A 14,291-nucleotide genomic window follows, 5' to 3' on the forward strand; every position below is an offset into this window, starting at 1 on the left:
ATACTAGGAAAGACCAGGAATAACACTTTGGAAGGAATTGATATTTCCTATCTTTCTTTGAGCTCAGTGGTTAAGTGACCTCAGTGACCCTTGGCAAGATTGAAACACATAATAATGTACCATATTTGATAGTTTTTAAAGAAATATGTTATGTAGGAATCTCTGAAACATATATGCATTGTTATTAAACAGATGAACCTGCATATAGCCTCTGGATAATTACTGTTCATTTAAATCAACATGAAAAAACCCAGTGCTTATCTTATGACAAAAAAAACTATATTACTAATCTCTCAGTAGCTGTGGTGAAGCATTGCCATCTACACCACTGAGAACATCCCACCCAATGAAAAACACTGTAGACTAGCAGATTGCTGCTCCTCAATAAAGACTAATGAACAAGTACTTTCTTTCCTCAGTGAAAATGTGTTTTACTCCTTCTTAGTGTACACTGAACCTACAAATGCCAAACATAAAAGAAGACATCTAAAAAATACTTGTAATTCTTGAGATTTTTCACTTCTTGTATTTACAACTATCACATACTTACTAATATCAAAAGGTAAAAAAGAGCGAAGGTAGTTTTGTCACCTTTTAATTTTGCTTACTATTCTCAGTCAATGTAAATTTAGTTTCTGGATTAAAAGAATAAAATATAGTTTGCACATATACCTGTTGACACAGTTAATTTATCAGCCCACACCAACACATTTCAGAGTGTGGGATCTTTCACAATGATGAAGAGAAATAAAGGTATCCTATTGACTCCCTCTCTCAACTGTGAAGGTTGTATGTAAACCAAAAAGCACTAAGGACTACCACTGGGAACCAGTTCAGTAGCATTAAGCTGGCTTGCTACTTGGTGCTACGAGTCCCACACACAGTGATTTTACAGTAAGACTGGAAGAGCATGAGTTCTTTACCCATTTACAACTACTCTAGGAAGTTTACAATGTAGTGTCAATGTTTAGATATATCTTCTCTTCTGCAGTGCCTTGATGTTAGCAACAGGAGAATAATGGCAAAAAAAAAGGAAAACATATAGCCTTTAGAGGGTGACAGAGAAAAAAACGACAATTTTTTTTGTTCCCTTTGTGTCACCTTCTGTGTCCTCTTCCCATTAAAATGAAGTAACGTGGTCCTGCCACTCTTTGTGAAGAATTTCAAGAAAAGCACTAGGTCAAAGTAGGGTCTGGCCCCTTCTAGAAAGTGCAAGACAAAATAGGAGCAAGAGTATGTGCAGGAGCAGAGGGCAGAGCCAACTCCAGCACAGCAGGAACTTTTCTTCAGGCAAGGAGGGCTAATCCTGGATGAAGACACATCTTTCTGTGTGTCTGCATACATAACGCTCACAGATGCTGTCCTGTCTCACCCAGGCCATAAAATAACTACGTCTGTGGAGATTCAGTGTGGGTCCCAAATAAAGTACTATGTGTAAGATGAAAATGTGACTATACCATGACCCTCAAAGAAATCAGTAAAATAGAAGAACATTAACTTAACACTCACAGTATAAATGCAATATTAAGAGGAGTCACATAAACATATGTATGACACACAATTTAATTAATACCATATAATGTATACCATTTGCATCTATGTATATAATTATTTACACAACTTAAAAGCTGGTGCATATTAAATACTTGAAAATCATAATCTCATTCTGAGAGAAACTATCACAATAAACTAATCTTTGTGCTTCTTACAACTTTTAAAATAAGTGGAATACTACAACTGCAAAACTGTCCAACATATGGGCCCACTTCCCAATTAATTATTTGCTGGCTAAAGTGTTAAAATGTCCTTGGCTTCACCTTAGACACAATCATCCCAGCTGGTCATTATCTAACTGGAAAGGGGCCAAAGAATCTCAGCTGTCAGTACACAACAAACATGTATGTTTTGTCCTTTTTCCTCCATTTACTTCACTTTCATAGATCTGCACTTAAAAGAAGGAAAGCTTATTATGCATGAAACTGAAAAATTTTGGTATCTCTTTTACTGCTGTGAGTCTGTATACCTGGAGTGCAGGTGATAAGTGGGGTGATGAAGAAATCTTCTGTATGCATTTATTGAAAACTCATTCATCTAGCCTTACTAAACCTGATTCTATTACTCTGTGTTTCTACTTAATTTACCACACATGTGAATAAACACAGAAGTCTTCTAAAGGCAGAGCTGAAACAAAGTTATTGATGTATCTGCATAGAGTCAGGAACTACTAGAAAAGTAGGAAAATATCCCTCAACCAAGTGAATGTTAGCAGTCAGCTTGTAGCCAGTGTTAACAATCAGCTTGCAGTAAACCTGCAGATCAACAGGTGGAAAGCAAATGGCTTTTCTCATTTGCACATTACTTGTGGAAGAAGCCAAAGGACAGCTGGGAGAAGGAACACATGTAAACAAGGCAGACCTAATGATTTCCTAATTAAAAAGAAGATATTATCTTCCCATTAATAGGTAACCTAATTGACCAAACTTGAGCAGTTTCCCCTCAGTACAAGTAAACATAGGTGCCTTTCCTCACTGAATTGTCACGTTTAGGCCAGCCACTAAGCTGTCAGTTCTGCTTGATTTGTTTGGACACTGTACTCTGTGACAGCTGTCGGAAATAATACATTAGAACAGCTGTTGTAGCACTTACAAAGGGACAGGAATTTTAATTGGACGGGATATTAATTGGGAGGGGGATGTCTTTTTTTTTATCAAAGTTAAGATAGACATATTCAAAGAATGACAGACATATTTAAGGTATTTGACCAATGTCTGGTGAGCAAGGCTGGTTTTTGTTTTGACTGTGTAACTTTGTGACAGTGGTTTTCACCAACTTACATGAACCACTGCATGCTTAAGAAAAGGCGCATTAAGAAGAAGAAACAGTAAGGATGTTGCATAAACAATCTTTTTCAAATACTGGTTGTGATCTAGAGAGGACCTCAATGTTTTTGAAGAATGACTCAAAAGGAAACTCGTTCTGAGACTCTTAGCAATCACCAGCTGAAAACAAAACCACGTGTGATGGCCAAGACCTAAGCATAAATGAACAATAAGCTTACTTTCAGCATCAGCATAGAGCAGCAAGCACAGGAGCACCACCACTGGCCTGACTACGTGCATCATCCGACAGCTTGGCACCAGCATGCTTTGGCAGCCTTGTTCTCACTGGCTTAGAAGCCACTGCGAGTCTGTCCAGTCTGAAATTTCAGATGAAGTATTTTCAGAGCCTGTGAAAAGATAAAAATACAATTAGCAAAAATAGACTAGAGTTTTTCTTTTCTTTTTTTTACGTATTCACAATTTGAGGCAAAACAATTTTAAAAGACAAAAGGGTAAGGCAGAAAGGGGAAGAAACATAATTAATTTATAATAACTTCTTGTACTGGTATGTACAAGAAGATCCAAGACACAATAAATGTTAGCACTGTTACAACACATTTCTTAGTGTCCTTTACCACATAATCAAGCAACTGTCACATCCTGAATCTTTTGTTAGAACTACAGCATGTCCTAAACCAAAGAAACTAGTATGACAAGGTTTAAGACATCACTGGAACTCATGTTGCAAAAAGGTAATCAAAGCAGCTTAGATATCCATAACATATCCACATGCCAACAGAGAGCTGATGCCCTGGCATCTGGTAAGAAAATCACCACAAAATCCTCTTCAGAACCTATTATTAACATATTGCATTGTTCAGCAACTTTCAAAGGTTAAAATTCCTGTTGTGATTTCCTGCACATATCCGAATTATGCCTAATAGAAAAACAGAAATCTGGCATTGAATAAAGGGCTGAGATCTCAATTCAATCCATCTAATTTATTACAATGTGTAATTGAATATGATACAGTGGTAGAACTACAGCTCAAGTACCTGACTTGAAAATACAGTGTTTTATCCTTGTCCAAATATGCCACATGAACAGAAATTAAGGAATATAAAAATATTTTTCCTCCTCCATCAGGAAATACTAGAGATATCCCTAAGCAGCATGACATTGGCACTAAAATAACATGACATGCAATTATACTTTCTGAAGGATTGGCAACATATAGGCTTTGCTAAGTTTGATTCTACCTTCTTCATTACCACACAAGTGGCTTCCATGCAGTAAAGATGAAAACCAAGAGGGCAGAGAAAAAAGTATACTAATTATTATTCCACTAAATAGATCTTACCGTTTTGTGGGTGGCATAAAGAGCCCATTTTCAGTACAGAGAAATGCTCAAAAGAATTTACTCAAGGAAGAAAAGACATGAGCAGCTGGTAGAAATCTACACTATGTTACAAATCTCTTTTGTAGAACTATCTTTTGAATCAGCGACTATCAAAAAATAGAAGCCTAAGAAATCTTCATAGGCAAAATGCTAAAGGCACCAGCTCTCCCCTTTCATCGCTACCATTTTCATGCCAGCATTTCAAATGACAGCAAAGTCCATGAGACACCAGTCCTGTCGGACTCAATTTGTGTCTGTGCAAGCGTATCAGAGCCAACTGCTGTGTAATGATTCCAATACTATCACAAAGATGGAGATGCATGAAATGTACTTTCAAGGAAAAGGTGATTTTTATTTTGGAATGCAGGAGTTACAGGGGAGCCCTGAACTATCTCTACAGGCAGCTCACTTAAGAACAAAACTATTTTTTCATTAGTACACAGCCATACTAGCTGATATGTGAAGGTGACCAGAGCAATATGGTGGATCCTAAGTACTCCCTTACTCCTTTCAGGGGCAGAAGCAGAGAGGAAACAATACTACAATACTGATAATTGAGAAGGGGGAAAAATGGTGACCACAAAGGTACTTATTTTACACAACAGTTTTTTTAATCGGGGCACTGGGGCACATTATTTTCATACATTTCAAGAACTCCCATCAAAATATTAAATGCGGTGGCTAACAGGATAAATATTACTGTCTGCCTGGGGAAAAGAGGAATTTTAAAAACTTTATGGTCCTGATATATGAATCTGCACACATCCTCTACAAGCTGTCTGCAAATGAAGGGATGTATCACAAAACTTGGCAAAGAAAAGGTTGAGAATATAGCTTTTTTTTTTTGCCTTTTTTTTTTTTTTAGTGAAACCTTACTCTATTCTCTCATCCTAAATGCACGTACAACCACTTGGGAATACTGCACTCTGTGTCTGCTTTGAAGGTAATATTCATTATCACTCAGGTCATGAAATGAAAGCCCTCAGTATTCCCTTTCTTTCATGTTTCCAAGAGTCATGGCTTTAGCTAACCTGATGATCACACCAAGGTTTCCAGGACACTCTTTGCTTGCTGCTTGTTCTCCCTTCTTACCTGCTTGGGCCTTCAAGTAAACTTTTAGTATTCTAGCTCAGGGAAACATAGGCACTAGACTAAAGATGGTGGTTGATTTTTCTTTCAAGTTGAAAATACACTGTTAATGGAGGCAAGCAGGTGATGAGCTGGTAACATTGAGAGAAGCAAGCCAAGAGACATTCAGGTAATATCAAGGCTCTCCACAAAAGTCTGCTTTACCCACAAGGAAAACAATCTTCAGACCCTACTACGGACAACTGTACCAACAATGATATATCACGTAGCATACAGGCTTACTTGTAAAAACTAACATGAAGATGCAATTCCTTAAAAGGATTAAATGAAATCACCAAGACAACTATCAACTTCCACATCAAGCCACCTTAGTAGTTCCAAAGTGAAAGACTCATCTAAAGCATTATTAATTCTTAAAATCAAATTAGGTTCCTTTCCTTTTCTATTTACTCCTGATGATGGTTTGTTAGGTCCTGAGTGGGCTATCAAAGACAGTGAAAACACAAACAGCATTTGCAGCACCAGGTTACACTAGCCTTGTCATCAGAGAAACAGTACTTGCCTTGCAGAATTAATCCTCAGTGAGGTACTCACTTAGAAGCCCCTATTACAACATTCACACTGCACCAGGGCAGAAAGATGGGGTTTTTCCTTGGCACATGATCACAGAGAGGTCAACAATTCTTTGGAAAATTTCTCTTTATGAAGCTTTAATAAAAGCTGTTATTATTTTAGGTAAAGTGCTGTATAACTGCCGTATTAAATAATCAGAAATGACTCTTCCAATAACTCTACTGGAAATTACTCTTTCAATATCTCTAAAAGAGCTATCTATGAAACTAGGTAATATATCCAACAATAATACACAAGTAAGTAAGAGGATAGATTTTCCCTGATTAACAGTATCTATGAATAGGATCATTAAAAGTGCAGATGTGCAGCTCTCCAGAGTGTTCAATACAGAGACAAAAAAGAATTCTCCTCAGCAGGAACATGGCAGCTGATAGTACTAGGGCATGGGCACGTGCACCAATTATCTTCAAAAGGATCAACTGGGTGAATGAAACATCTGAACACTGAAATGCTTCCCTGCAGTCTGTTTACCTTAGTAGCAAAAATAATCTTTTAGGTACTATCATGGTACTCACAAGATGGCTCCTGCTTCAAGACAGTTATAGGAAATGCACACCTGGGGCAAAACTTAGAAACCAAACCAAAGCAAAAAAGTAAACACTGGGTTTTTTTTTTTGTGGGGTTTTTTTGGGTTTTTTTTTCTTTTTTTTTTATCAGCTTGTTTTTCCATGCTGGAATGTGAATTTAAACGCTTTCTCACAAAGAAATTCAGCACAGCAGGGAAGAGTTGTCAGAAAAGCCTTAACCACGGACACAAAAGAACTCATAACACAGTTAGGGAGCAACACTGACAAAAATAATGAAGCAAACAGTAACTTATAAAATTTTGGAAGAAAGGGATTATGAACGGATGAGAGTTCATTTGTGCTACAAACAGGATTTCTGGTTCAACTTTTCCAAAGTGTTAAATTGTTTAGAGATATGATTTTAGTTCACGATCATCTCTGGTTTGTCCCAAGGACTTCTCATAGAAACCCCATATTTTTCCCCATAAGAAAGTAACTGGATACACCTTATATGAAAAAAAACCAACAAAAAAACAAAAAAAAAAAAACAAAAACAAAAACAAAAACAAAAACAAAAACAAAAAAAAAAACACACAAAAAACCCCAAAACAAAACAAAAAAAACCAACAAAAAAACAAAACCCCAAACAAATAAACCAAAAAACCCAAAAACAAAAACCAAAAATGTTTCTCTAAGAAAACATGGAAGCAAAGATTAAAAGAGAAGACAGTGCTGAAATTCTGTTTTTACACTTCATTCATCACATCCACAATCCTGAATTACACCCATTTCCAAGCCACATTTTTAATACCATGGAAATGGAAGACAAGAAATACAAAAAATGAATTTAAAATATTCCTAGAACTAGTGATGGAAAGGGTGTAAATACTTCCTGTATTTGCATATCAATCATGACCCCTCCTTAAAAAAAAATGAAAAAAAAAAAAAAAAGGAAAAATCTTGGCTTCAAAAACCTAACTGACAGCTGAATCATTACCAGAAAGAATAGAAAATAATGCATAAAATTAATTCTCATAAGCTCTTTAATCAAAATCAATTCAGAAACACCTCTGGGTAAAATAATGTCTTTTAAAGAGAATTAAATTTATTTTCCAAAGCAATAAGGGTAACTGGCAAAAGCACATTTTGCTTGTTCTTTTATTGATTGAACATGATAAATGTTTTCATAGTCGACCTGCTGGAAAAGTTCCATGTTTCAGTATGCTTTTTGTTTTTTTTAAAAAAATCCAAAATACACGATAAAGGAAATTTGAAGGACAGCTGTGGTGAGTGTTCAAAAGTTTAGGCTTATCTGTCTCTGGATGACAATTCACTAATGCTTGTCTATCATTGCTGAATTTCTCTGTTACAGTTATTCCAAGATGAATGAGCACCCATCCTAAAACAGTAGGTTTCTGATGTCATGCAAGCATTTGAACTACATCACTATAAAAGCACAAATGAGTTGCAATGCTAGGTGGCATTTTTGCCTGTATAAAACAATGTATCAATCTGATTCTACATTGTAATTCTATTTTAAACTTTAAAAAAGATTCCTTTGTTACCATGAAAAACAGTAGATTTTTTGGTAACTGACGAAATAAAGTGTTTAGTGAATAAATCAACTCAAGAACAGCAAGGTACCTTGAAATCACATCACTGGGATGTTTCACTCATATAGAAAGATGTTAAAGGTTTCTGGTTTTTTGCTTACAAAAAGACTTATGTTCACACAGCAAAACCTTGCCTAGCCTGATGTTTATACAGCTTCAGTTCCATTCTAAATCATAGATTAAAATACCAATTGCAAGCTGACAAGTGTCTCAATGCTTACCAACTCCTGCCAAATTAGTCACTTCTTCAGACCATAAGAACTTTTCTTATGCAGAACTTGATGCAGAAACAAATCCTAACACTGCCTAACTTCTTAACTTGGTGCCTCCAAATAATGGCTCAAGAAAAAACCTTTGTGATGGCAATGGCTGAAGTGCTGAGCTGGAAATAGTCTTGCTAGATGAGAAAAGCATACCATGTTATCTGTCTATGGATATTAAAGCCATGTATTGTTCAGAATCTATGGAAATAACTTAAACCACGTTACAAAGCCACAGATATTAAGCAGACAAATGCAACATCTTCCACTAAGACTGACTTCTTGCCTGAATAAACACGAACTCTGACAATACCCCAGTCTTGACTCCTGTACATTACTTGCATACATTACCCTAAAATATTCCAGCTCTGACTTTGCACTTATTAAAGAAAGCTAACTCTATTCTGACACCTGCTAAAATAAAAAAATCAACGGACCTACAAAAAAAAACAAACAAACAAAAAACAAACAAAAACCCAAACCAAGTAAACAAAAAAGGAGGAAAGAAATTTAAAAAAAAACAAAAGACAAACCAAAACAAACATCCAAGAAGACAGAAAGACAGAGAGACATAAAAGGGGAAAAAGAGCAGCAGCTTACAAAAAAAAAAAAGGCTTAAGTATCTAGGCTATGCTGTAATTTTACTCTTTCTTCAGCCACAGAAGAGAAACAAGGTGAAATCCATACTAAGGTGTCTAGAATCACCAGGTCACACACTAATGGAGTCCTCCAGGGATCAATATTGGGCACGTCCTGTTCTATATCTTTGCTGATGATTTGGATAAGGGGGTCAAACACACTGAGTAAATTCACAGACAACACTAAGTTGGGTGCCATTGTCGACTGTTGATCTGCTGGAGGGCAGGAAGGCTCTGCAGAGGGATCTGGACAGGCTGGACCATGGGCCAAGGCCAGTGGTGTGAGGTTCAGCAAGGCCCAGTGCTGGGTCCTACCCTTGGGTCACAGCAAGCCCAGGCAGTGCCACAGGCTGGGGCAGAGTGGCTGCAAAGCTGCCACGGGAAAAGGCCCTGGGGGTGCTGGTGACAGCAGCTGAACATGAGCCAGCAGTGCCCAGGTGGCCAAGAAGGCCAATGGCATCCTGGCCTGTGCCAGCAATGGTGTGGCCAGCAGGAGCAGGGCAGGGATTGTCCCCCTGTACTGGTGAGGCCACACCTCAAATCCTGTGCTCAGTTCTGGGTCTCTCACTACAAGAAAGACATGGAAGTGCTGGAGCATGTCCAGAGAAGGGAAACGGAGCTGGGGAAGGGTCTGGAGCACAAGTCTTATGAGGAGCAGCTGAGGGAGCTGGGGGTGTTTAGCCTGAGAAAGGGAGGCTCAGGGCAGACCTTATTGTCTCTAAAATTGCCTGACAGGAGAGTGCAGCCAGGTGGGGAATCAGGCTCTTATCAACACAGCAAAAATAAACTGTCTTAAGTTGTGCAAGGGGAAGTTTTGAATGGATACTAGGAAAATTTTTTTCACTGAACTGAATCCATAGTAAGATAATTCTAGACACCTTAGTAATGGATTTCAGGCTAAGGATTGGAACAGTCTTCCTTGGAAAGTTGGTTGAGTTGCCAGCCCAGGAGATACTCAAATGACTTGGAAACACAGTGATTAGGGACATGGTTTAATAATGGACTTAGTGTTACATTAACAGTTAGACTCAATTTCAAATGTCTTTTCCAAAATAAGTTGTTCTGGATGCTATGATTATATTAATTGTTTCCTCTGAAATCTGGTTTAAGAACAATACAATGACTATGTTTAAGCAAAAACATTTACAGACTGACTTTTGTCTTGTTTGCCTCAAAATAACAAAAATAACATATAATTAGTACTGGGTATTTGCCATACACAGTTTGTTAGTCTGTGACTGTCTGTTACATTACTTGAACAACTATGCAACTACCACCTCCTAGAAGAGGCTAAATCTATGACTACGTGAGCCACATTCAAAAACATTCTCAGAGCCACTGTGCCGTATACCACATACTCGTCGGACACTCCCAGGAAAAGGGTCTCCAACACCAGCTTCCAAGCACATACTCCCAGCGGTCTTACAAAAAAGCAAAACCACCAAGAGCAGCTAGCATCCGCCATAAGCAGCTGAGTTTTCAGACCACAGAGGCGGCATCTGTCTGTGGCCTGCTTCTCCACAGAGCTAGGTATGTGGATGACCTAGCAACAAGAATGATGGTACAGCTCCACTGCTATGCACATAACACAGACATGTTAATATTGCTTATATCTAAACAGCCATCTTATTTTCAGGAGAATTTTGCCCTTCCTGTATCTTTTTCAGCAGGGCTATTGCAAAAAATTCAGGTTATTCCTCGCCTTTAGGATCAGGCATGGTTGAAGCATACCAAGTGTCGCAGATACTAAGATAAAACTAGAAATATATTTGCAAGTTTGGAGCTAGAAATCAAATATAACTTCAGTATTACAGTGCATTTTTTTCTCCATCCTCTGCAATTTCTTTTTTAATAGCTTTTCTTTGTCCTTTTCACTTAATGGTTTTGCTTCAGAACTATCCAATATACTTGTTGGCTAATCAGATTGAAGCATGACTGACTGAGACAGAGCATTTGCAGTACACACAGGACACCAATCCAGCTGCAGCTAGTTTAGCCTGACTGCACTTTATTATAATGTTGCTGATGGCAATACAATTGTATTAGAGGAAGAGATGGAGAGCTGAAATGGTTATTTTTCAAAAGTAGTTGGCATTATAAAATTATTTGGTAATAAAAGACAAAAACTTCCTGAAGCTATAGAAGGACTATGCATTTCCCATACTAAGATTTGGCATAATCGTGCATGGCTTTTCACAGGTTTTCTTTTTGAAAAAAGATGACAACTGCGGAGTGTCTTTGTAATATAATGCATCTTTTACTACAGTCAGAGAACAAGTAAAAATAATGTTATAAACTCTGAGAAGAGAGTTAAAAGGCAACAACAACCTACAGATATTTTACTGCTGATAAGGAAACCACCAAGTGAATTGGTATATTTTTAGACACCAAACTAATGTCATAATATTGACAAGCTAGTTTGATATCAAATAAAATTATGAAATCATCAGCCAGACAGCATGACTCATAGCATGTTTTTCTTTACAGACCTCATTAACTACTATATATTTATCTCTAATAAGAAGAAATAAGTGGCGTAGTAAGGTCACCTGAACTGGCATTTCAGGTGCTCAATCCCCTTCAAATGGGAAGTGAGAAGCAGAAAGTTTAATCCTCTTGTATTTGATCTGGTGAAAGCCAACTGAGATCAACAAAAGATTTCCTCTGTGAAACCTATTACTAAACATTAAACAACCAGAGACTGTACAAAGCATTAACCTGTACTCCTTTCTCATTTTTGACTTTAAGATTTTCTTTGCACTTTGATGGTGCAGCTCCCATACCCAGAGCTTTCATTCATTGCCTGTTTTGCCCAGGCAACTTGGCACTCATATGTCTTAGCTACAAGAACATGACAATAAAAAATCCCTCTTAGGCCTGTGGTTCATCCTCTTACCACTCTGCTACAGAGTACTAAAATAGATTAAAATGCAATTATGTATTTTCCATATATTCTTCACTGGGTTTATATTCTTCTCGGGAAATATTTCAGCAAGAATGTTTCAAATCTAAGTCCTACCACAGTTTCCTAAGCACTCATCTTTTTTGGGTTGATGATATTAATGAAAAACTAACTGTGAGTTCATTCTTACAAATAAGTTGGCCTTAGCAACAAGCTGGTAATTTCTAAGCTAAATGTTAATTGCATACTGACATTGCATAACTTTCACCTTCTTTTTGTCAGTTTTTAGTAAGAAAGTGAGAGTATGTGCTACCACCCAAATGAACATTATTTTCACAAAGGGTATGAGAAAAACCAACTAAACTCTAACTATATACAGCTGTGGAAATATCTCTGCAACTTATACACCATATATACTAATAGTATAGTGATGAGGCTTGGACACACCACAATGTTACAGAGAGAGGCCACAATTACCAAAAATTGGTTTTCTGTGCATATACCGGAGCAGTTTTATCCTGCTAAAGAACTTCCTGCATACCAGTAGTTCATATATATGCTCAATTATCTCTCTCACTGCTTATGAACATGACACAGTTTCTGAAACAAGCAATCTGTTGCCTTTTCTTTCATAAATGAGCAAGAAAGATCAGAGAAAGAAATATTACAGTAGATTAAATTGGTGAAATAACCAACTGCAGGTACTACTCATAGTTTGTCTTCTAAATGAACAGTAAAAAGTCATAAAAAAGAAACTGACTGAAGATATGACACAAAAGGAAGGTTATTATCCTAGTTATGTTTGTCACCTTTCATAAAAAATACATAGATGAGAAAACACAGAAGATGGTGTATTAGATTGCAGCTCCCTGTCACTCAGATTTTGAGTATCTTTCATAATCTCAGCATCAGAAGGAATAAAAAATGCAGATATCAGCTAAAACAATACACTTAGCATCCAGTAGCAAATGTTTACGAATATACACAAATACACACTTGCGTACACACACGCACACGCAATTACAAAAAGAACTGGTCTGCAGAGTTCAAATTTGTATGAAAAGACAGAAGTAGAAGAAATAACCTCTCTGCCTTTCAAACGTGCCTCATAAACAAAGGCTTCCAGGACTTCTGCATTTTCCCTCTGCTTTCAGCTTTTTCATTTCCAGAATTTCTAGATGGAAAGTAGCAATCAGTAAACGTACTGCTGTGCGATTCAAACAAAATAAAGAGTTTATCCTTCAGCTACACAATACTTCATATTTAGCCATGATGAAATTAAACTAATGAACTAATGAAAGTGGAGAATTACTTTCATTACTAATCCAACCAAGAAAATATTGAGTCTAATGAAATATTAAAAAGTTCATACCGGTGGCTTTCAAAAAACATTTTAGAATTTTACCCCCTCATTCTGTAAAAAATACCATAGACTGACATTACAGAAGTAGACAGTAACTTTAAGCCTTTAGACAAGTCACATTGAAGTATTTCAGGACTTTTAAAGACTCAGAATACATTAATTCTTTTTTTAGAACATAAAACAAAACTATTTATAATACTTCGAGGAAACATGCCTTATAATCTTACTGTCCATTAGCACCATTAGCTTCCATGTTACCACAACACTGCTTTCCAAACACAAGCAGAAAAATGTTTATGTCCTTCCTTCCCCAGAAAAATGTCACCCAGGTGACACTCAAATTCCACATGAAACACAACATTGTGACTGCCAGTCTTTTGTAGATATCCCAAGGCTGTACACATTAAACCACGAATGAGGGCTGTGGGAACTCAAGGCTCAAATATTCCTCTGGAATTTTATCTCATGGAGATAAAAATCTCTATAACAAATTTTTTAGAGAGGGCTGCAAATAATGATATTTGAAATATTTTAAAAACAAAATCTAATATAACCTAGAAAAAAATTCCAGTTTTGGCTTCTCATAAAACTCATAATCATTAGTTTTAACTAAGAATCTGGCTAGATGAATTAAAACTTTTTTTTTTTTTTAATAAATGCATTCTGGTTATTTATACTAATAACAAAGCAGTATTTTTCACCACATCTAAAGTCTAGAAGATGAGCCTAATGTTCTATTTGGAACACGCAAGGCACTTGCGGGAGTTTCATCTTTCACAACAGAAATGCATGAGCAACTATTATAAACCTAGTAAAGTTTCTGCAGAATTTCTGTAGTAACTGATATGTCTCTGGGTGTGTGTGCTGTCCCAGGAGTATTGTTCTGGATTGATTAGCATTTTTATCATGAAATGCTCGATTACAGCTTTGAAATAGATAATTATAAAGTGAGGGTGTATTTTTCAGTTAGGGACTTTGTTTTGATTTTTTTTAATTATCAATGCATGAAAGGCAGCTGTAGAAGTTCTGACTGCACTGTCGCCTCTTTGGAAAGAAACTATATTTTGTT

General features: G+C 36.8%; 1 protein-coding gene across 7 annotated transcripts in view; it reads right to left on the reverse strand.

Moving 5' to 3' along the window:
* The window catches only part of PTPRD (protein tyrosine phosphatase receptor type D), a 1,172,279-nt gene that overhangs the window by 278,466 nt on the left and 879,522 nt on the right, over positions 1-14,291 (reverse strand). For all 7 annotated transcript variants that reach the window (XM_054517855.1, XM_036402900.2, XM_036402899.2 and 4 more), the window contains one exon: positions 3,059-3,226. In XM_054517855.1, coding sequence (XP_054373830.1) covers positions 3,059-3,143 — 85 coding nt within the window. In that variant the 5' untranslated portion in view covers positions 3,144-3,226. The remainder of the gene's footprint in view (positions 1-3,058; positions 3,227-14,291) is intronic.

The sequence above is a fragment of the Molothrus ater genome, chromosome Z (genome assembly GCF_012460135.2).
Source record: "Molothrus ater isolate BHLD 08-10-18 breed brown headed cowbird chromosome Z, BPBGC_Mater_1.1, whole genome shotgun sequence".
NCBI classification, from domain to species: Eukaryota; Metazoa; Chordata; class Aves; order Passeriformes; family Icteridae; genus Molothrus; species Molothrus ater.